The sequence below is a fragment of the Prosopis cineraria genome, unplaced genomic scaffold (assembly GCF_029017545.1).
Source record: "Prosopis cineraria cultivar Desert tree isolate PC_DT_omini unplaced genomic scaffold, ASM2901754v1 PC1, whole genome shotgun sequence".
Lineage (NCBI taxonomy): Eukaryota > Viridiplantae > Streptophyta > Magnoliopsida > Fabales > Fabaceae > Prosopis > Prosopis cineraria.
The window spans coordinates 43,832,368-43,855,650 of record NW_026555332.1 but is presented as its reverse complement, the minus strand read 5'-3'; the positions used below and the strand labels follow the sequence as shown (position 1 = coordinate 43,855,650).

Genomic DNA, 23,283 nt, shown 5'->3' with positions numbered 1-23,283 from the left:
ATAATACCATGAAAAAATCAAATCATTAATTATATTTTTATTCTATCTATATCTAATTGTATATTATTTAGTCTCTACTAATAGGTATAATATCAATATATTTAAATCATTTTGACTTATAAATTATTCACCTACATGATGGTTTTATTTTGATCCTGAAATTCAAACCCATGTCATTTTTATTTTTGTTTCTTTGGTTTCAGTATTCTCGGTCATTGATCCAGACTAATTTAGTTGGCAGTTTGAAGATATTTCTTTGGAGGCATGCCTCACCGTAAAAATTTAATCATTGTTACTTACCTAAAATTCAAGCCCCATGCATCTAACTAAGTTAGATTAGCTCAAATGCTTGGTAATATAATTAGAGCCGGTAATTTGGGCAAGCCAGGCTTATTCGAGCCGGGCTTATTCGAATCGAACTTAAAGTATTTTACCCTTTTTAAAAAATTCATATAATCAAACTCGACTCTAACACCTTCTAGCTTTAGATTTATTCGAACTACTCGAATACCCAAAACTTTTTAAAAGTATTTTTTCTTTATTTTATAACCAATTTTAATTTTTAAATAATTCTATTAAGTGTAAAATATTATCTTAATTTTAAAAGAATAAAATAAAAAATAACTTATCAACTTTATACTTAAGTAGCTCTATTATTATTTTGTTGTATTATGTATAACTTATTCATGAATGTTTTCTTTACTTGTAAATTAATGTTTTAGTGTTTAAATATTACTCTTATCATAGTCATATATAAATATTTTATATATTTTAATTAAATTAAATTATTTTAATTATGATTAAGTTAATCTCAATTCAATTATAGTTAGACTACTAATTTAAAATTATTATCTTAATTAGTTCAAAATTTTTAATAACTTTTAGGTAAATTATACTTTTTATTTTTATGAATATAAAAAAATTGCCATCATTATATTATATAAAAATTATTTAATTATGAGTAAAATATTATTTTTTTTAAAATTATTTTTTTTAAATTTTTATATTGTTTAACTCTTACATATAAGGGATTCTTACTCTAGTTTACTTTTAATTTTTAACCAAATCTAGCATAGACAATAATCAAGTAATTATTCAAGAATATTATTCTATTTATTATGTTTATCTAGTAGTAGAGTTGGGAATTTGTACATGCCTAAATTTTATTTTTAAAATTATTTTTCCTTTAAAATTAATTATCTTAATTTATAAAAAATATAAAATTATTTTTTTACATGAAAATGATTTATAGGACTCAATTTTTTTAAAAAAAATTGGGTCTTAAAATATTAAAATAAATATTAAAATATATTTTAAATATTATTTTGAGATATTTTATTGATTAAAAATAATAAAAATATGAAATATAACTATTTTTATTTTTTTTTTAAAAAATAACTACATTAAACACTTATATGTATAGTATTTTGATATAAAATGACATAAAACTTGAAAAATTAATTAATACTTATTATATTTTATATATTTTTTTTTTAAATTAATTTTTTATTCAGATATTTGGGTCAAGCCCAAACCCAATCGGGCTTGGCCCGAATTTTTTTGGACTTATTTAGGCCACTTGAATAAGCACGAATAATTAAAAATTAATATTTTTTTTGAGTTTGGCCTTAAATTTTTCGAACGGGTTCGGACTGGCTTGTTGGACTTGATCCAAATTATTGGCTCTAAATATAATGCTCTTTGTATTCTTATTCACTAGGCCAATGAACCACTAGAGTAATCACAGCCAATTAGTCTCCGACTAAAGTAAATCCAACGCTAACCTTGACTGCACTTCCTGATGCACCGACCAACACACACCATTTTCATTTGTCTCACAATTAGTGTCTGTCCTTCTTGGTTCTTGCCTTCTATTTTAGTGCCATCTTGTCCCAATAACTCCCTAAAAGATAAACACCAGATTTCTTTTATTTTCTCATGTGGAGTAAATAATAGATTAACAGTGATTATGACTACGAATGTTCCAACGGTACCTCGATTGAGGGCAAAAGAGGAAAGGAAGTATTTTTTAGATGTCCATCATTAATAATATTAATAATTATTATTAAAATCAATCATAATTCCTAATATTAATATCTTATATAAGGACTTGGTACGATACCCTAACTCAGAAATACCAACATCATTTCAAAACACTCGATTGATATATTTATTCACATCCACCTCACCCTCATCTATTTTAGCTAAAACTTTAAGGTACAGTAAAAATGACAAATGGTTTATAATAATCTATGCAGAATCAAAACAGATCATGCTTTTTTTTTTTTTTACCAAAGCAAAACAAATCATGCTCACTCATGTTAAAATTTAGAATTAAAATGTTAGATGTCAAAGTACATTTCTCCTTGACAGAGATGATAGATAGAGACTAGACACTTGGCACGTACTTTAGTTTCATGTTAAAGAACTATCAAAGTCAATGTAAAACTAAACAGGTATATTAGAAATAATTAAAAAAGCGCTTGTAAAAAAAAATTAAAAAACAAAGAATTGGGATTAAAAAAAAGATGCAGTTCTTGTAAAACTGAATTGGGCCTGCCCCACTTAGGCTATGGGTGAGACTGGCCCTTTTTCATTTTTTTTTGGTAGAAGGCCCTTTTTCATGTCAAATAACAGATTAATTTTTTTTTTCTTGATCAATGGTTATAGGCTAGAGAGCCACCACGCACATACCTATCCATGACATAACTATGCCATATGGGCTGGAGGTCCTTATTGTTGATTTCAAATAATGGTCCGTGTTTGAGGCATTAAGGCCCAGAAAAAAGGGAAATTGAGAGAGAGGGCTTTTTTTTTTTTGACTGAAAAGTGCAAACATAAAATCAAAATTTACAGACTATCATGATCCATAGGAAGATCTCTCATTAAAATGTATTACAAAGGACTATAAAAATTGAAATTAAATTGAAGGACCAAATAAGTATAATTAACTATTATAATCTTTATATAAAATCAGTTAACAATACCTTAAAATTATCATGGAATCCTGCATAAATTACAAAAAAAAAATCTTTTAAAAATAAAGTTATATTTCAATTCCACACAAATAAAAAAGGGAAAAAATAGAATTAAATTAATTTAAATAAATATATTTTAAAAATATTTAATTTTTAAATAATCAATTGCATATTTATTTTTTTCAAATCCCTCCCCAAAATTAAACCCAGCAAGGCAGCAAATGCGTTCTATTATTTCGTAATAAATTTTTGTCATTCTTATTTCTTACAAAAAAAAAAATTTAATAAACAGAACCATGATGGCCCCCCATTTCCGACCTCAACATTTTACGAGTGGGACATTCACATTGTGGTTATGCCAATGTGTTAAATCATATATTTTCTCTGTTTAAAAAATATAAAGTATTTTTAATTAAAAATATAAAATATATTTAATTAAATTTCACCTCAATAATATAATTATTTATTTTTAAATTAATTTTATTTTTCTATATCTATTTCTATTAAAAACCCTCTGTTTACACTTTTAAAAAAATGTAATAATTAAAAATTAAAAATATTTAAAAAATATAAATCATTTTTAATTAAAAATATAAAATATATTTAATTAAATTTCACCTCAATAATATAATTATTTATTTTTAAATTAATTTTATTTTTCTATATCTATTTCTATTAAAAACCCTCTATTTACACTTTAAAAAAATGTAATAATTAAAAAATTAAAAATATTTAAAAAAATATAAAGCATTTTTAATTAAAAATATAAAATATATTTGATTAAATTTCACCTCAATAATATAATTATTTATTTTTAAATTAATTTTATTTTTTTATATCTATTTTTATTAAAAACTCTCTATTTACACTTTAAAAAAAATGTAATAATTAAAAAAATTAAAAATATAAAATATTTTTTAAGGTCCAATTTTTTAACAATTACTTTATATATATATATATATATTTTAAAGGGAAGGAATATATATATATATATATTCACAACTAATGAATTCGAAGTCCAAAACACAGTAAAACTTGTTAGGAAATCGTAAAGGTCATTTACTTGTCAAAACACTCATTTCGGTTTGCCAACCAAGGCGTGCAGAAGCAGGGTTGCTCCTCAAGTCAAGCAGATCGTTACTTACCTCGTCAAAATAATCAAAGCAAAGAACATTCATCCGATTTGCCTTCACAAAAACTGACAGAAATCGAGGTAGGGGCCTAGGTGGGGTCATTCTTATTTCATTTCCTATGTACATTAGGATAGACCCTCCCCCCTACCCCCTACCCCCGCCCCTTTTAAATTATACAAACACAAACACACCACTTGCTTGAACAAAAACATTCTCAACCGGCCATGCTTGTTTCTCTCAACTCTTCACCTCTTACGCCTCAGCACGACGAGCCTCCTCCTCCTCCTCCTCCTCCTCGTGATTCTGAGGCCCAGGGAAAAAGGTATCCTCTTCTCTGCTAAATGCGGCGTTCAGCTTCTCCTCCGCCCACATGAACGCCAGCTCTTTCGCTTTCCCGTCCATCGCCTTCACTATGTTCCTCTTCCCTGTTCCATTTTTCAACCACCGCCACCCGTTACTTTTCACTTCTTCCTAATTAACTCCAACCATCATCAAAAAAACAATACAATACCTGCAAAAGCCAGCCTCTTGTTCCCTCGTGCATTAACCTCGAAGCAGAGTATCTGCAGGTTGCTTTCCCTGGATGCCATGGTCACGAAGGGATGCCCCGCGGGGACAACGAACACCACCCCCGGCCTTAACCGACCGCTTACCCTCCTGTATCTTGGGCTGCTTTTCTTCCTCTTCTGCTGTTCTTCTGACATGTGTGGAGTCACAACCTCAACTTCTCCAATGCCTTCCGTCACCATACCTATCTTGATTGCCTTTGTGTAGTACAAAGGAGCCGACATAGATCCCTGCCAATTTTAACATGGAACCGACAACATGTTACGACCGACCAGAAAGCTGTTACTTCTATACACTTTAAGGTTAGTGCTGGATAGATACGTTGGTAATGTTAGCGAAGCTGATCATGAGATTGAGGTTATCAAGGTCGCTCTGGTCTTCAGGGCCCACTTCATAGAGACGGCCGTAGTCGTTGGAAACAGATGGTTTGTTGTGGAAGATATTGAATGGACCCCTCCCTTGCCCTCCGAAGGGCCAAATTCTAGGACCTTCCCATCTCTTGCTCAGAGACCGTACTTGATCTCTGGATATTCTGAAAATGCTTCCCTTCTTTTGTCTTCCGAACAGCCTCTCCAGGTTCTCCTTCTGCCCCTGATTCATTTTTAAATAAGGCAACAAAAAGAAACCATTATGATTTCGGTGGAAACAAACAAAGAAAAGAAAGATTTGTACTCTATATTGATCAGGATCTACCTTTAATGCAGCTTCAAGTACGTCCCAGCTGAATGCTCTCAAAACTGATTCTGGGTCTCGCCCACCAGGCCCATAAAATGCCTACATATATAAACTTGGTTTCTTTAGGATCAATATGATAGCTCGGACATATTTGTATCGTCTTGTCAAAAAATACACTACATCATCAACAGTTGCTCAATGTTCATGAATGCGCGCGCACGCATTTATGTTGATTCACTCTGGCTTAACCACCTTCATTCGTGCATATTTTGGAATTCGCATCAATAGTGTTTATATGTATTGAAGCCGCACGCATGAACAATCCTTGGATGAAACTCGGGATTCACAATCTAATTACTCATATTGAAACTAGAAAAGGGAAATGAAAGTAACCTCAAAATGTCCAGGGATAGAGATAGTAATATGGAGCTGGGCAAGAAGGAGCTTCTCGTTCTCATCCCTGTTGACGATGTAAAAAGGAGTACCTGATGGTATCCTCATGATGTCTCCTTGTTCAAGGTTGAATCTTTCTGTTTTGTCTTCCCCCACCAACCCGATGGTAGCTCGCCCTGTAAATTATACAAAGTGAACAGCCAACAACGTGAGTGAAAGCTAATAGAGTTTGGCCAGGAATTTTACAACTTATATTCCGTACCTTTGACAGTGAAGATAACGAGCTCAGAATCGAAGTGACATGGAGATACGAAAGAATGTTGCTGAGCTTCTAAAACAGCAAAACGAAAATTCTCAATGCCCCGAAGAAGCTTGGATTTTTCGGTGAACTTCTGGAGAACCCGAACTGTGCCATCCTCTGTCTCGACTCTCCTCTCAAACTGTTCGTCCCCGAAAACAAAAGGATTTCCCTCTTCCTCCTCCTCCTCGCACTCTTCTTCTTCTTTGCTTTCCGTACGTGATCTATGATGATCGTCACTTCCCGTTTCTTCCATCTCATGCTCTTTCCTTCTCCGGACTTCCTCTTCTATTTCTCTCTCTCGCTCCTCCTTCATCCGATGATACCTGTCACATCTTTCCAGACATTTACGTTCGTCACTCTCGCTATACTGCTGCTGTTGTCTGCACTGGTGTTTGCATGTTTTAAGTTCAGGGTCTATCTCTGTTCCTTGGGCGGACTGTGCTAGACATGCAGAAAATAAGGCTATTAGGGAGGACAGCAAGAGAATTAGAAGGAGCTTGGTATCCATGGCCATTTTGTTGAAGAAGAACGACAAGGTCCAGAGTACAGGCATTGATAAATGATAGTGAGGGTGGGATTTATAGGGAGGGAGATGGTACGAGAATGATGGAATGGATGACATGCACGAGGACAAGTGTCGGGTAACGTGTCTTAACAATAATACATGAGCAAATGCATGAAGGGATTAATTGTCGCGTAACACAAAGTCTATGTCTATCTACACTGGATGCTAATGTCTCGACTCTTCCGGACAATATATGCCAAAGCGGCAAAGCGACGAGGCTCGAGCTTGCATGGGTGTTTAATTTTTGGATCGAATGATATTGGCGTTTGCCATTAACATTGTGACTGTTTTATTATATATGTGCAAAAAAATAAACGTAAGTTTGACCCAAAAAAAAAAACGTAGGTAGCTAGTCACCAGCAAACTTGTGAGTGATTTAATGTAATTTTATATTGTTCGTCAATTATTGAAAGTAGTTTTAAATAAATTTTTATCCACATGCCTAAAGTCGTTAATAAAACTTTATAAAAAAAATAGAGGAAACAAGATTTTAAAAAACGGACTAGACATTGAATTAAAACAGACCTGACATATTTAATTTAATAGCTTTTATATAATATACATATAAAAATATAAAAAGCACATATTTAAATAAAAAAATTCATTTAAAGATAAAAAATTATCAAATATTAACAATTTATCTTTTAAATCGCTTACAAAATTAATATTTTAATAGATTTTATTTTATCTCACCATTTCTCATGGGCATAACTGCATAAATAGTAAAGAGATTCTCACAAAAATCAAATAACATTCCATAATATCAACTTAAATTCTTCTTCCCAAAACTTTTTACATTGACCAATAAAAAAAAATTCCTCTTTTTACCATTCCAATTCCCGCCTCTTCCACTCCCCTTTCTTTATCTTTAACATTAGTACACATGGCACGTAGAAAGAGAAAAGATAATTGATATCATTGTGTCCAACTGGTAAAAAAGCTATCGCATCTCTTCTTATTTCGTCTTCTTCCTCCATTTTTCCTTTTCCACACCAGGTCTCACAAGCTGCAACAGTGCGATTTTCTTCAGATCTAGCAATTTGATGGTAGATCTGGTAGTTTTGTAACTAGAAAAGCACACTGAAAGTGATGTTTGTTGCTAAATGTTTTATTTTCTTTGTTTATTTCCCCTATCGTACGCTGCCCATTTCCCATCCCATCTCTCACCAATTAATGCCTTACGATTCCATCACCATTTCATCCGACAGTTAATATCACTACACATGTCCCTCCTTGCGGCGACGGTCCGTATCTGATTTGAAGGCTTGAACCGCATTGTAATACAAAATCCTCGTTTATTTATTTTTTCGCTTTCTCTGGTTTTCCCAGTATTCCATGCTGGAGCAACAAATGCTGTGATCTATGTCATGCTGAGGTTTACCTATTCTCTCAGATTCTTGGTGATCTGAGTATTGAGGTTTGCTGATGCCTAGGCAAATTCGAAGCATGGATTTGGTTCTTGGGAAGATCAGAAAACGAGGTTGCTCTACATCGGCATCATCTACCTCCTCCGTACACCAAAACTACAGATTCAAAAGGGCCATTCTTGTCCGCAAGAGGGGCGGATCAAGTACACCAGTGCCCACATGGAAACTGATGAACTCAAGATCTCCCGCGTCCGCTATGCGGGCCCTAGAGTCCCCCAAGTATCCACCATCCCAGACAGGTAGCAAGGCCAAACAAGCTCCTGTGTCAGCAAGGAAGCTCGCTGCGACGCTGTGGGAGATGAATGAGATTCCTTCTCCGAGCGTTAGACAAGGATCTGATGATAGACGGCTGAAGAAAGAGTTGAAAGCAAGGGAAAAGTTGGCGGCAAGGTCGATACATTCTGGTTCGTTGCCTCCCCATTTATTCGATCCATCGCATAGTCCCGTATCAGAGGTGAATATTTTTGTTTTTCAAACTTGCATTTCGGTTTGGCCAAAAAAATGCGTTCCGTTCGTTTTCAGTCTTGTTTCGATATAAGAGGAGGAATCAGGAACCAGTTACAAGATTATATTCACATAAATATTGAATGAGGATTGATTTTCATCTCTATTTTGTTTGCTTGTTATGTTCCTCTTGATTGGCTATGGTGGGCTGTTGTCTAGTGGCTAATTGGCTATATTGTAGATGGCTAATATATTGGGTTTTGTTGACCTTTATATATTTTATCCGTGTCTGAACCCTCTTACGTATTGTAAATTAAATAATACAACTTGGAATGTTAAGTTCCTATAATTTCAAAATTTACCTTCGTCGGTCTTTGAAGCATGGAACTTCTGCTACACTATTCATGTTGATGTTAATCGTACATTTTATTTTTCTCTCCTTACGAAGTTTTGTTACCTTTTTGTAGAGGATGGATAGATCTGGAACAGGTAGTCGCCATAGACGAACCCCATCCATTCCTCAGAGGCTGAGGCTCACGGACCACCAAGTTGGTCCGCTAGATTCTCTTAGCAATGCCAGTCTTATGGAGGTAGTTAGTGCAAAGATTTATATAGTTCTGGAAGCTTCTAGCTTTTCTTTCTTCTATTCTCTTAACCCATCCCTTTTCATGCATTCTATACTTCACATCGGCAATCATCTTATTTATGACATGAGATACCTGGGATTTCAAGGCATTCTTGTTAGATATGCTAGCTAGAAGTTATTCTGCATTTCTAGGGTCGAAAATCACTACTTGTTCAATGCCTCCATTCGTATTTTTAGGGGAAGTTTTTAGGTTTCCCCAAGAAAAATGGGTATTCAATGTTTGGCAAGTATGTTCCATATCCTCAATTGTAATACTGACATAATAAATTGCATCCGACACATCTACCCACTCACATAATTGATTCCGCATGTTTGTGTCTAAGATAGCCACATATATGACACAACCTTACTTCAATAAACTGAAGTGAGCGACTTAATTGTTTTCCTGGGTCACTGATTAACAAATCCTCAGGTCATGGCAATGAAAGGGTTCATGCAAATATGTTCCCTTGTGGATCATTGCCCTTATCACCCTTAACCTTCCTAATTATATTATTAATCTGCTTAACGGTTCCATGGGCTTGTTTAAAAAGTATAAAAAAATTGTGAATCATTCATTCAGCTCTTTGCTGCATGGAATCTGTTGAAGTGAATTAGAACATTTCAAGTTCTCTATACGTCCCACAGTGACCAAATTCTTGTTCTGTTGCTTGGTATAGGAGATTCGATTTTTTTTTTTTTTAGTCGTTACTCTATTCCCCACACTCGCTTAAAACAACCGGACGTGTATGAATAGAGTAACATGCAATTGTAGATAAAGTGCCCAACTCAAATTGAGTTAGCTTTTCACAATTTAAATTTCGGGTTAAAAGGGGGGGGGGGGAAGAAGACTCATATTTTGGTCTTTCCACAGGTGGAAACCAGATCTCGTGCACAGACACCTACTTCATCTACTATTGGAGCCAAGACACGTTTGAAAGATGTTAGTAATGCTTTAACAACGTCAAAAGAACTCCTTAAAATAATAAACCGCTTGTGGGGTCATGAAGATCGTCCTTCTTCTAGTATGTCCCTAATCTCTGCTCTACATACTGAGCTGGAGAGGGCTCGCCTGCAGGTCAATCAGCTTATCCAGGAACAGCGCTCAGATAAAAATGAGTTAAATTATTTGATGAAGTGTTTTGCTGAAGAAAAAGCAGCGTGGAAAAGCAAGGAGAAAGAAATTATTGAAGCTGCAATTGAATCTGTTGCTGGTGAACTTGATGTAGAGAGAAAATTAAGAAGACGGTTTGAAAGCTTAAACAAAAAGCTAGGAAGAGAACTGGCTGAGACAAAAGCATCCTTGCTTAAAGTGGTGAAACAACTTGAGAGTGAGAAGAGAGCTAGAGAAATTTTTGAACAAGTATGTGATGAGTTGGCAAGAGATGTTGGTGAAGATAGATCTGAGTTAAATAAAATAGAGTCTGCAAAAGTTTGTGAAGAGGTAGAAAAGGAAAAGGAAATAATGCAGTTAGCTGATATGTTACATGAGGAGAGAGCTCAACCAAAACTTTCTGAAGCAAGATATCAGCTTGAGGAAAAGAATGCAACTGTTGATAAGCTCAGGAATCAACTAGAGGCTTTCATGGGAAACAAACAAATTAGAGAAAAAGGACGCAGTTCCACACACTTGAATGATGAAGAAATTGCTTTCTATCTGGGCAAAACTCGTTTTGATTCCCATCATAATGAAGATAAAGAGGATGATGGAGGTGAGGTAGACGATGGACTAGAATGCAGAGAAGACTCAGCTGAAAGTGACATGCATTCTATTGAGTTAAATATGGACAACCACAAGAGCTACAAGTGGAGCTACCCCTCTGAAAGCAGGCTTGATACCAGAAGATATCCGATTGACGAAGAAGTGAAAGGGAGGAGGTCTACTTCTGGGAAAGTTTCTAGGAAAAGCATGTCTCTGCAAAGGAGCATATCAGATGGACTGGAATGGGGAACTCAAGCTGAGAAGCTTCAAAATTTTGGAGATGGAATAGATTGGGAAGGCTTCTCTGAACTGGAGAAGCAAGATCAAGGAAAAGGATACGATGATGAAATGCAAGGCCATAAATCAGTAAAAGGTCTGAGAGATCAAATTTTGTCTGGATCCAGGCTTGCATCTTCCAGAATTTATGCTAGTCCAACCAGGCAATCTGCACAGGCTTGGCCGTCACGAGATCCCACAAATAGCTTCCTGGATAGACCACCAATAATGCCAGGCAATGGTATCAAATCAAGGCTATCAGAAGTGAGGGGTGAGGGCCAGAACGCGAGGAAGCCCAAACGGTGAGAAATTCACATGCCTTTTTACAGCGCCCTACTTGCCATGCCCATGCGTTCTGTCATGATGTCTGGTAAAAATGCAGGACGATCAATCATAGGCCTGTTAGGTGAAGGCCAGCGTGGAAAATGCTTCCCTCCTCGTAAGTTTGTCTTTTTGGCCAGCCAGTAGCTACTAAAATTGTAGCACTCGCTGCTTAGATTTTTATCTGCTCAATATTCAGATATTGTTTCGTTTGTAGAGTTCAGAACATGTCAACTGCTGAGTTTATACTGTAATTTATGCCGAAGATGTTTCTCAGAACATTTTCTTGTCAATTTTAAAGAGAGTACTGTCTCAGTTTCTCAACGACTTGATCATCTACGACCCGTAAACCATTTGGAAACATATCAAAAGAAATATAGGAATGGCCATTTTGCAGAATTGACTCCCTGTCCTGATGAATGGAGTCTGCCCCTTGTGCAGTTCGCTTATCAATGCTTCTATTCTATCCCTCATTATTTGTACTGGTTCAAAGGTTGATGATCAAAATCATAATATTAAATCAGTTATAAGTAGATTATTTTATTAAACTGATGAAGACATTAATTCAACAGTTTAGTGATTTATTCGTGAGTTACAGAAGGTATTTTTAGAAAACCAGTACACTTTTTATTTTTGGTGTATAGCTAACTCCACTAATTTCCTTAATAACTATAAATTAGTTATGTAGATCAAAGGGAGTACTCAACAAATATGCTACAACTGGAACATCAGTAGGGCTTGTCGCCTGAGCATTTTGAAAAAAATATCTGGGTCGATATCTAAATAATAGTTTTCATAAACAGATATTCATATATTTAAAAAAAATAGACTGGCAAGAAATTGTATAGTTTGGGTCAGAGAGTAGTGAATTGTGATTATCTTCGAAGTTCATATTTGATTTTCATTTTTACAATATTCTTTATTTCTCTTCATATCTATACGTGTTTTGTTGTGTCATATCTATACGGAATACAGGAATTAGTCATATTATTCAAAATGATTATATATACATATATGATATATATCGGGCGATGACGTGTTGACTGAGATATTAATTATTTTGATAAATATAAAATATAGGTGTGTAGATTTGGATGGCAAAGAAGAGAGCAGAGGAAGCAGAAATGATGGTTGTCGGCTCACAAATACTGAAGAAATTAAAGAGACGTAATGTTTGTGTGAGAAAGAGTTATGCCCCGTTTGGGACACTGAATAATTTTGATGGAAGTGAATATGAATATGAAAATGAAGTTTGAAAATATGTTTGATATGTCTGTGAAATTTTGATATAATTTTTATTAAAAAGATTAAAATATCCTTCATAAAAAAATTACACTAACAGAACCCAAACCAATTGAGAACTTTGATGATAATCAATATCTTCAATTAATTTTTTACCATTAAACCTTGAAAAAAATACCTCCACCCATTAGAATCAAATAGAAATCAACTTAGGGAGAACAAAAATATACAAGGAAAAAATCAACCAAAATCGAATAGGAATCAACAAATCGTACAATATACAAAAATAAATGGATCATGCTTTTAAATAAAGTGAATCTAGTGTGATTTTGACAGTAGAGGAGGAGATCGATAATAGGTAAGAGAGAAATTGCCATCAAAGGAGACTGAAGAAGAGATAGTATTGGCGGCAACAATCAATGAAAGAGATCGTCTTTGCTATCACTGTCAATGAAGAAGAGATTGTCACTGTTGAAATTCCAAATGTCACCATCAATGAAGAAGAGTGAAGGCAGACATTGCTAAGATCGAGAGAGAGAAGTGAGGATTTGGATGAGCGACAGTGGAAGATCAATTGGCTAAGTAAAGGTTCGAGGTCTTCTCGCCGATCTTCTCTTCATCATCCACTCTGATCTTCTTGCCAAAATGGAGGGGCACCATGGTTAAAGGTGTGGAGATGTAGATGGAGATGAAATATGAAATTGCAAAACTGAGGTTTAATTATAGAAATCAATTCCATTAGTTTTAGTGGAAATGATTTTGAAATAGAATTGATTTCCATCATGCTAAACAAGTCAAAATGCTATTTCTTTTGTCAACTCCAATCCCACCCTCTCCAATTTAAGCATGCCAAACGCAGCCTATGAAAGCGGGCGAAAAGCAACTCCCATGTGCGGTCTTGTGGGTGTCATTATACTTTCCACCCGTTGGTTTAGCAGCAAAATGTCATTTCTCGTGCACCTCCCAACAACCCTTTCGCATTTGGGGCATAAGGCCTCATCATTTATGCATTTTTTTTTTCCTTCATAATCTTTTACTTTATAATGCCCCCCCACATACACAAGCAGTTCTTAAATTATTATTATTTTTGCATATTGAAAATAACAATATTTCGTTGGTTCAAGTGCAAGGGACTCTATTTTCCTCTAGCAAAAAAATCTTGAACTTTGTGGATGAACAACTATCTTATCCGGCAAGGGCAGTCAGTTAGGAGGATAAGCAAAGCTCTCCCAATATTTGAACCTAAGACCACTAGTTTAAATCAGCACAGTCTACGCATTTGTTGGGAATGGCACGTAAAGAAATTATGTTTATGCTTTCGTTTTTCATGCTAGGCGTTTATATAAAGAAAAACGCGAGACAAATTGCCTCGAAGCACTTATTGACTGACCAGAGTGACAACATTTCGCAATGTGCTGGTCCTGAATCATTTACATTTAATATTTGGATTTACTAATAACTTGCCAGCCACAATGAAATTTCATTGGATGTTCCCGAAGAAAAACGATTACTAAATGCCATTACGCTTGAAAGTGAGACAGCCATTTACTTAAAAGAGTGACCGAGAAAAGGGAGGGAGACTCGAGTCATATCCTGCTTATTGTGATGGGATAGCAACGTGAATGAAATAAGGCACATAATCACTTCAAAGGTCAGGCATTCCTTCTCTATTTTAGCACCTAAGTTCTTCTCCCGATTCTAACAAGATGTTCATCGCACTATATCTGGGACCAGCAGCAACAATGATATAAAATACAAATTGGTTAAATGCACAAGGTGGATAGGCCTTTTTTAAAAAAAATAAATAAATAAGAGGGGGATGGATCTTGAACTCATTAACAAATCTAGTGTTCCCGCCGCACATGAAACAGATTTATAAAGAGACGGCGGGTAAGATTCAGGGCCGGCAAACGCATTCACGATTGCATCCAAGTGCATAGACTTCTCTTCAATGTCACGTCCATGACAAGTGTTACAGCCCAGATCATGCAGATGAAGCGGAGAACAAGGAAGGGATATTGCCAGCCTTAAAAAGATCGCTTAAACAGAAAAGGGGATTACATTCCACAAGATATGAACGGACTAAATCGGTTGAGGTGGTTCTTATCTTCAAGATCTCGGGACACACAGATTATGGAGCATGGACCATCTTCAAAGACATTGATTTCAACCTAGCAAGGCTTCCTGTAATAGCGAGACAAGTAGAGGATATTATTTTGTCATCCTGCAGGCCGACAGATTAGAGTCTTGTGTATGAATGCATGTGATACACTGTCATTGGATCAAGAAGCAGTATGTTTGAGGCATGACTCGAGGCTTCAACTGAAAAGATCCCCTGTTCCTGACCTTGTCCTTGCTTTCTGTTATACCTACAAAAAGGAGGCAAAGCAAAGGGCTATCAATGCAAATTTTACTCGAGTACGCTACTCAGTTTGTCACTCATAACAATGAACAACCAGATAATGGAAGAACAAATGCGTACACTCATCAACCAACCAAAAAAAATAACGATCTATCTGTCTAGAAGATTTATTTAACATTACAAAAATATATTGATTGATTTTTAATGTACAGATAGATTATACTTATCAATTGCACTTCCAACTTCAACTCTAATACAAAAGGGCAAAACTGAGAATACATCTTACTGAATTTTAGCAGCCTAAAGTCACAAAGATGATAGATTCCAAGAGCTAATACTTGGCCAAAGACTTCAACTCAAGCCGACCCAATTTTTAAAAGCCAGGGCTGCTTCCCTCTTGTTTAATTGGGCTACTGTCTGAAACTTTGGAGCCTTGCCTTTATAAAGTGTTTTATGATACTTCAAGAATAGCGTCCGATACTTGTACTTGTCAATAAACATGTTAGATTTTTCCATCATTGCCACAACTTCATTGGCTCGACTGAAGAATCCACCCCTCACAAATGTATATAGCACTGAATCGAGAAGTTCCTGATCAAACTTCATTGAGACTGAAGAATTAAGAGCTTTCATCTCACCCCAGAGTTCTGTTACCTCCAGATAGTTCCCTCCAATAGCAGCATACCCAGTGACCATAGAATGGAAAGTTTGTGCATTTGGTGTGTGGCCTAGGCTCCTCATCTTCTTCAGAGCCTTTTCAGCATCTTTCATCAGTTTCTTCTTACAGAAAAAATGGATTACATTATTCCAATCATGAAGCTCATAATTCACTTTCTGTCCTTCTTTGATTTCCTGCAACAGATTCATCATCAACCCAGATTCATCTTTCTGTACATAATTTTTAGGCAGCGTGATAGAGTCTTCTTGTCCAACTTTTGGAATTTTAGCCACTTTCATCTCTTTGAATAAACGGAGAGCTCCTCTTGTATCCTCCTGAAGCACCCTGGATTGGATCATTGCCTCATAAGAACTAGAGTCCAGCTGGATACCATCCTTCCTTGCATCTCTTAAAAGTGAAGTGACTTCTGCAGCCCTATTTGCTTGACAATAGGCTTTCAAGAGAGAGGCATACACAGATGGGCCAGCTTTAATTCCAGTTAGCCGCATCTCATCAAGAAGGTCATGTGCTTGATCCAACCATCCCAGTGAAATACATGTATTAATGACATGAATCAATATTGAGCTATCATTGGAAAGCGGGGAATCTTCTCTTTCTGCCTTGATTAGAAACTCCGCCAAATCCTTGGTTTTGCCAGTTTCTAGAAAACCTTTAACCAGTTTCACATAAATTGATTCAGTTGGCTGGAGTATACCATATTTTGTTGTAATCAAGTCAACATGTCTCTGCAACTTCGCAAACAAAGAACCAAGAACAGCCTTTGACTCAGCTTCAAGTTTTAAGAAATTCCGATCTCCAGAGAAATCTTCATAAGACAGGATGGTGTTTCTCATCGGCTTGTCATATTCTAAACAATCTGAGTCCTTAGTGTCACTCAAACTAAGCATGGAAGCTAGTCCGGGAGAATATTTACAATCAATTTCAGGTGCATGAGTTATAAATTTAGCAGCTGCAAGAGAATTTTTTGCCTCCTTTGATTTCCTTAGCATTTCCAAAACCATGTTTGATGTTGAATTTAGGTCCCCAAATTTCAAATGGCAAGAGAGCAAACAATTAAAGAATTGGCGGAACTGAATATCAGTAAGATTAGGTGCTTCCTCTATATGTCTTTGCAGCTTCTTAAGCTCTTCTCTTCGTCCATTCTTCTCATATACATGTGCCATTATTATTAGTAAGTTTGCATCAGCCTTGACACCAACTTGAGGCATCATGTCAAGAAGCTGCTCTGCTTTCCTAGTAGTCTCAAACAGCAGACACCCTGCCAGAGCAATATTAAAAGCAGTAGTATCAGGCTTCATAGCTACCAAAGGTGAATTGCTCTTTTTGCGTGGATCCACTCTATTGTTCTTGAACAAATAACTTATTTCAAGAATCAACTCAGCAGCAAGATAACTTCCATCCACTGTTCGTGACATGTGGGCCAAAACTGCAGACCATGCAGTGACTGGCGGAAATTGCTCCATATCTATCATCTTTCTTAAGACAGTTGAAGCAGGAATTGGTAGTCCAGCTTTGGCAAGACCAAAGCAGAGATACATAAGTACTTCCTTTTCTAACAAGTTCTGTTTACCTTCCTCAATAGCCTTTTCTACCAACCCATAAGCTTTTTCAAGCCATTGCACATCCAGGCTTTCCACATAACTGGTTAGAAGCTTGTTGACGATAGATTTTCTAGGAAAGCCATCTATTTGCATATGCTGCTCAAGTAACTTCCATGTATCTTCTAATTTATTCTCACTGATAGCATTTTCTATTTCCATATTCAGTTTAGCAGGATCTCGAGCCTGGACCAGGATTGTTTCAGACATACTTGAGAAATAGGGACCATGGGGGTTGAATTCATTCTGTAACTCCAGAAGAAATGGTTGTGAATTTGAGTAGACCAGAAAAGAGGCTAGCAAACTGAACAACAGACTCATGAATTTGGTTAGTGAAAATGTAATTAGAAAGATTCACGCCTTCCCATGCAATTGAGCAACCAGTCGATTCACTTGAACTTCAGTTCTCAAAAACTTCCAAGACTGATAGGCAATAAAGATATGATGCTTGAACTGTTGTTTACCAAGCTTTGGGATAGACCTCATGGGCCAATAAAGAATGGTGGCATTTTTTCACAAAATAAGTTCATTAACATCAGAAAATCAATTAAATTCATCATATTAATCACCAAACCAACATTTAAAAAAAAATAATGAACCAATTTCACATATTCTCTTCACAAAAACTCACGAAAATGTAAAGTTGAGCATAAATCTTACCAGATATTTGCCCTCAACAATTACACGATTCTGAGAGTGAATCATGCGCTTAATAAACCCTATCTTGCCCCTATCCTTGGTCCAGATCATCATTGCCTGAGACAAATGACAACAACAATGCTCATAACGGTGAGGGGAGCTAAGAAAATTTAGAGAAAAGAATAAAAATAAAGCTAAAATACTTCCCAAAAAAAAAGAAGTTTCCTACATTGTCCCCTCTGAGAATCTTCCAGTGCCGAATTAGTTTCTCAGCTGCTTTCCAACCCATTTTAGGAAGGCCATACAAAATCACCAGAAAAAGTAGAGGAAAAATTTGAGCCTGAAAAGCCAATTGCTCAAGATTTGAATATGAAGAGAAATAAAAAAGAGTTGCAAGCTATCTAACAACAACCATTTTGCAGGGGGAAAAGGCAGACCGCTATATTCACAATAACTATCAGCGAGTAATCTCTAATGCCCATCATTACGCTTCAATATATTTTCATTTTATTCGCTTCCTCAGTTCTCACTTCTCAGTTTATGTACAACAGTTATCAGACGAAAGCAAACTGCATTCACTTTGCGGAGCAACAAACTGATTTCATAGTATTCTCCCAAGTCGGAAATGGATAGTTTAAAAACAGTACATACCGGAGGCTAAGCTTGGAAAGTCCGGAGCCGTAGTGACGCCGACGACTAGCGACCGGTTCCCTGTAGTAGAGTGCAAAATCAAAATCAGTGACCTGCAGACTCGCTGGAGATTCGAGAACGATATGGGGCGGTCTTCTTTTTTTTTTTTTTTTTTTTTGTGGCACTGCAATTGAAGGTTTTCTTAAAACTTCATTGGAGGAAATGTTGTGCCCTCAAATTTTAACCGTTCCATTGGGTCTGTAGCTCCAATTCTACCTATATATACAGTTGGGCCACAAACATTTTGAATTCTCCCTAGTTTATTGGGTTGGGTCACAAACAAAAATAAAATATTGAGTTGGGTCATACAAAAAAACAATTATTTTTTGAAAAGTATTATACTTGAGTTGGTCAAAAAAAAACATTATTTAGTTGTGTGATTTTTTCCCTCAACGCTTTGAATTACAATAAAATAATTAGATTCCAAAAAATTTAAATAGATAAATTATTATTTTTTGTATTTTAATCTTAAATCATATATTTATAATTTTTTTAATTTTTTCACAAATTTTTAGATAAAATAGTCAAGAATCAATATAAAAAAACATGTCTATGAATAAAATATTTCTAAAATTAAAAAATATATTAATAGACTAAAATCTCCTAACATCCGTCATTTTAATTAAATATATCTTAATTATCTTAGAGCTAGATTCTGTATCAAATTTATTTAAATTCCAATAAAGGAAGTATATACATTAATATTATGTCATATTTTTATTTAATAATAAAATTAAATTTTTCATCATTTTCAGGAAATATTTTTTTGAAAATAAATTTTATTATAAAAATTTTATGAGGTTAAAATCACATAAATCCCTCTTTTATTTTTAAAACTCAAAGGACTTTTTGTGGAAGAAAAAGTCTTACTATACTTTAAACTTAAGTAATTATGTAAAATACCTTGTTAAATTGCTCATTCAAAATTATTTTTACTGAAAACATAATTATATAATATATATAAGAAAAAAAATAATTATGTCGCTGAAGTTCAACTACTTTAACTAAAATTTCCATATAAAGATAGCTAGCCCCGACTGAAAAGCGGTACACGAAACTTGGTGGATCTGCTCCCCAGATTAGTAGTGATAGGAGTCAAACATAATAAAAAAAATCAAACAAATTAGCAGCCTGTTGGTTGTGGTAAGCGCATTTTATTAGGAGAAGGTCAGCCGCTTAACCTTTCCGTGTAAACAATTGGCCATGAGTTAGAAAAAGTTGGCGACCTATATCTACTTGTTCATTCTTTGATTTTCCTATATAACCCGTCCTTCAACTCTTCCCATTATCACTCAGACACCAAGTGTATTCGAATCCAGAATCTGAAGCAAGCCCATTCTCATCCATTCTTCAGAAATCTTCACCTGTGAAATCCTCCCAAGATTAACAATGGCGTTCAGAGTGATGATGCTGACTCTAGCTGTGGCTCTGGTGGCTACTCAATGGACTCAAACCGCTGCACAATCGAGCTGCACCAGTGCACTCACTAGCATGAGCCCTTGCCTTAACTATATAACGGGAAGTTCACCAACCCCATCGTCTACATGTTGCTCCCAGCTCTCCAGTGTGGTTCAGTCCTCACCACAGTGCCTCTGCTCCGTGCTTAATGGCGGTGGTTCCTCTCTGGGAATCACCATTAATCAAACCCTTGCTCTGTCTCTCCCTGGAGCTTGCAAAGTGCAAACTCCACCCGTAAGCCAATGTAAAGGAGGTAATGACAACAATCTCCCTTTTTTAGGTGGATTAAATTCTGGTGCTTACCAGAGTTAAAGGCTTGATTTTGAGCTCAGAAAGGATACTTGTTACATCAGTGAACCCACGACTTGTAGGTTATAGATTAGATCCTTACCAACTGGATCAATCACAATGTCTCATCTTTTTATGGCAAGAATAAGCTAAATCTATATATAACCTATACAGTTAATGCTGTGATGCTGTTCTGATGTTATGAAATTATGACTGCAGCTGGTAATGCACCGACCACTCCTTCAAATGCTCCAGCAGGGTCTCCAGTTGGTTCTCCTGAAGGGTCCATCGCACCTTCAGCCTCAGACATTCCTAGTGCAGGTGCAGGCTCTAAGACAGTGCCCACAGTAGACGGTGGCTCATCGGACGGAAGCTCCATGAAAGTTTCCTTCCATTCAATGCTCTCACTCCTTCTCATTGCGTCCTTTGTCTCTGCTGTCACTTATTTCTGATTTTTCATTCTACAGAGATTTTATTTTTTAAGTTTTATTGTTTGCTGCCATTCAAGATTTATGTTTGGTTGTAATGATGAGTTTGGTTATGTACTCGTAATATTCAAATTAAGAATGATATGACTCATACTCGTTTGTGTGTGTTAAGCGAGATATTTGACCATTAACGATCGCAAAACACTAATGGATCATATGTATAATAAATACACACGCACACACTTACACCGTGTTTAGTTTCCAGAAAATGGCTACGGAAATGGAGCAAAAATAAAGAACGGAACGAAATAAAAAGAACCGGATTTGGTATGGCTCAAGAATGAAAATGAATGCTTTTTCAATAATTGGTTTGGTAGGATAAAAATTGTAGGATAAAGGTGCAACTAGTTTTCATGGAACATCTAATAACTTATATTATGAAGTGATTTATAAATCATCAACTATGAAAAAGGAAGCAACCATAACCTTCCGTCAATTTGGAACAAATCTCCATTAGTTGAACAATATTTTTGACTGAAAAAAAAAAGCTGAATGCCATGTGTCACCTCCTAACGCCTTCTTCTCTTCTTTGTCTTCTACTGCCTCCTTCTCCATCTTTCTCTCATGCCATCTTGAAGCTGGCGATTGAAAGCAACACATTTGAGGGCGTTGAGATTTTGTGAAGAGGAACCTAAGATTTGAAGTGAAGAATAAAGGTTAAACCTATAACGACGGTTGAAAGGGGAGATGATGCAAGATCGGAGCCTGGGTCAGCGAATGGTATAGGCAGCGGCGACACTAATAGAAGGAAGAGAGGCACTGACGAGGCTGTAATAGTTTCCCTCGTCTAATGGAAACCGAGCAACCGCTTTCTGTGCACCAGGTTCCTCGGATAATATGGATGTTAAGGTAAAGGTTGCTTTGTGTGAGCTTGGTGGACTAATTTACATAATTACAAAAGGGAACAGTGAAGGATGCTGGTGGAGCCACCATGATCGTTATGAACTAGCAGCTCTTTGGTTTCAACACTTTCTCTGACGCTTATGGTCTTCCTGTAGTTCTGCTGCTGGGGCAGTTCAACCAACACACCAACGGCAACAATCTTTTCAAAGGAACTATCATTGGGAATTTGCTCACTTTAGGCAGATGAACAGGGAAGTTGGAGTGAAAAAATAAAGGGAGAAGAAGAAATCTAGAAAGGTCAAGAAGAGAATCAATATGCTTATAGGAAGGTCTAAGCTGAGAAGCGAAACCCAAATCGAAGGTCAGATTTGTAAAGAGGCGGGACTAAATAGTTTTGTAGGAATCCAAAGAAGAAACCGAGCATTCGGACTGGCAATATAGGTTCCGGCGTCGTGGAAGGGAGAGAGAATTACTTGAGTATGGGTCCCACAGATTTGGATAGACGGACGTTAATGAAAATTTAACGAGAGGTGTTCGGCCGTCCATTTTTAATAGTTTATGATTTATTTTATACAACAACAACAAGCCTTTATCCCATTAGGTTGGGGTCGACTACATGGATGCAAGACGTACATTGTGCTCTATCATTTATTAAGCTTTTAGAAATATTATTACTAAGAGATCATGTTCAACAATTTCCAAAGTTGTTTTTTTTAGGCCTTCCTCTACCTCTCTTAATCGGACTCAAAGTTATATGTTCCACTCTTCTCACTGGTGCCTCCCTTGACTTCTTTGTAACATGCCCAATCATCTCAACCGATTTCTACCATTTTTTTCTCAATAGGTGCCACCCCACTTTTTCACGTAATGTTGCTCATTTCGAAATTTATCTTTATGATTTATTTTATATTTTTTATATTTAAACTATCAAAAATTTTTTACAAAATAATTTATGATTAAATTTATACCTTTATTTAAATTAGATAGAGGGAGCAGAGGATAAGGAAAAAAAATCAATATTTAACTTTCTAGCATTGTAAATGCTCCCAAAAAAAATTAAAGGGTTGTTTTGGCAGATTTTTTCATGCTCCTATTGTATACCAAAAGACATCTATGCCCTTTCTTTACCTGCTAATTATACCCTTACCTATTCTTTTGATGGAAAGGCTTAAAGTAATGTGAAACAAAATATGGTAGAGATTCCTTTAACAGTGGCATTTCAATAGGCTATAAACCAATGGGCCTAATTTAGATATGCTGAACATCATGAAAATTTCAATTGAAGAATAAGATAAACCATTTGTTATTTGTTTATGAATACTAGTTAGACGAGATATTTAACATTAGCAATAACAATCACAAATAACTCAGTGAATACTATAAACAGTGCGTAAATTACTGTTTCTTGTAACAGATGTAATTCTCTTTCAACTAAATAAACACGGAAAGATGAATGCAAGTTCTCCACTGTACTGGAACACATTGCAAAGATCTGTGCATATTTTACACACTAAACCACTTCCATTACAGTCATGATTTCCAACAACAAAGAGGATGGATATCGATATTTGTGAGCAATACCCGAAATG

At 35.7% G+C, this 23,283-nt stretch overlaps 4 protein-coding genes across 6 annotated transcripts; 2 read left to right on the top strand and 2 right to left on the bottom strand.

Moving 5' to 3' along the window:
* Window positions 1-4,363: 4,363 nt before the first annotated feature.
* Window positions 4,364-6,561, bottom strand: LOC129301915 (vicilin Cor a 11.0101-like). The gene is made up of 6 exons (XM_054940544.1): window positions 6,009-6,561; window positions 5,747-5,922; window positions 5,372-5,452; window positions 5,000-5,269; window positions 4,623-4,908; window positions 4,364-4,536 (listed from the first exon to the last, which is right to left on the bottom strand). Exons 1-6 carry the CDS (start codon window positions 6,559-6,561, stop codon window positions 4,364-4,366), a joined length of 1,539 nt encoding a protein of 512 aa, XP_054796519.1.
* Window positions 6,562-7,565: 1,004 nt separating this feature from the next.
* On the top strand, window positions 7,566-11,734 carry LOC129290709 (uncharacterized). Its single transcript, XM_054927597.1, has 4 exons — window positions 7,566-8,493; window positions 8,951-9,073; window positions 9,983-11,388; window positions 11,469-11,734. Exons 1-4 carry the CDS (start codon window positions 8,038-8,040, stop codon window positions 11,494-11,496), a joined length of 2,013 nt encoding a protein of 670 aa, XP_054783572.1. The 5' UTR covers window positions 7,566-8,037; the 3' UTR covers window positions 11,497-11,734.
* A 2,552-nt stretch (window positions 11,735-14,286) lies between these two features.
* LOC129322802 (pentatricopeptide repeat-containing protein At1g03100, mitochondrial) lies at window positions 14,287-18,793 on the bottom strand. 3 transcript variants are annotated; one of them, XR_008596291.1, is made up of 5 exons: window positions 18,579-18,793; window positions 18,157-18,267; window positions 17,949-18,044; window positions 15,291-17,534; window positions 14,287-15,018 (listed from the first exon to the last, which is right to left on the bottom strand). XR_008596291.1 is itself a non-coding variant. In XM_054969210.1 (5 exons), the coding sequence occupies exons 2-4, from the start codon at window positions 18,214-18,216 to the stop codon at window positions 15,363-15,365; spliced, it is 2,328 nt and encodes a 775-aa protein (XP_054825185.1). In that variant the 5' UTR covers window positions 18,217-18,267; window positions 18,579-18,793; the 3' UTR covers window positions 14,287-15,018; window positions 15,350-15,362. The 3 variants fall into 3 exon arrangements, 1 of the variants encoding a protein (XP_054825185.1); XR_008596290.1 differs by having other exon boundaries at window positions 15,298-17,534; XM_054969210.1 differs by having other exon boundaries at window positions 15,350-17,534.
* Window positions 18,794-19,906: 1,113 nt separating this feature from the next.
* LOC129293451 (non-specific lipid transfer protein GPI-anchored 5-like) lies at window positions 19,907-20,944 on the top strand. Its single transcript, XM_054931437.1, has 2 exons — window positions 19,907-20,328; window positions 20,583-20,944. The coding sequence occupies exons 1-2, from the start codon at window positions 20,007-20,009 to the stop codon at window positions 20,813-20,815; spliced, it is 555 nt and encodes a 184-aa protein (XP_054787412.1). The 5' UTR covers window positions 19,907-20,006; the 3' UTR covers window positions 20,816-20,944.
* The last annotated feature ends 2,339 nt before the right edge of the window (window positions 20,945-23,283 follow it).

Bases quoted from the DNA above. Each gene is read 5' to 3' on its own strand.
- LOC129301915 (XM_054940544.1), bottom strand. From the start codon at position 6,561: ATGGCCATGGATACCAAGCTCCTTCTAATTCTCTTGCTGTCCTCCCTA. The intron at 5,270-5,371 runs GTAGATCCTGAT...AAAATGAATCAG, and splicing joins TACTTGAAGCTGCATTAAAG to GGGCAGAAGGAGAACCTGGA. The intron at 4,537-4,622 runs GTATTGTATTGT...AAAATGGAACAG, and splicing joins CAAGAGGCTGGCTTTTGCAG to GGAAGAGGAACATAGTGAAG.
- LOC129290709 (XM_054927597.1), top strand. From the start codon at position 8,038: ATGCCTAGGCAAATTCGAAGCATGGATTTGGTTCTTGGGAAGATCAGA. The intron at 8,494-8,950 runs GTGAATATTTTT...ACCTTTTTGTAG, and splicing joins CGCATAGTCCCGTATCAGAG to AGGATGGATAGATCTGGAAC. The intron at 11,389-11,468 runs GTGAGAAATTCA...GTAAAAATGCAG, and splicing joins AACGCGAGGAAGCCCAAACG to GACGATCAATCATAGGCCTG.
- LOC129322802 (XM_054969210.1), bottom strand. From the start codon at position 18,216: ATGGGTTGGAAAGCAGCTGAGAAACTAATTCGGCACTGGAAGATTCTC. The intron at 18,045-18,156 runs GTAGGAAACTTC...CATTTGTCTCAG, and splicing joins AGATTCTCAGAGGGGACAAT to GCAATGATGATCTGGACCAA. The intron at 17,535-17,948 runs GTAAGATTTATG...CTGGAGTTACAG, and splicing joins TTGTTGAGGGCAAATATCTG to AATGAATTCAACCCCCATGG.
- LOC129293451 (XM_054931437.1), top strand. From the start codon at position 20,007: ATGGCGTTCAGAGTGATGATGCTGACTCTAGCTGTGGCTCTGGTGGCT. The intron at 20,329-20,582 runs GTAATGACAACA...TTATGACTGCAG, and splicing joins CGTAAGCCAATGTAAAGGAG to CTGGTAATGCACCGACCACT.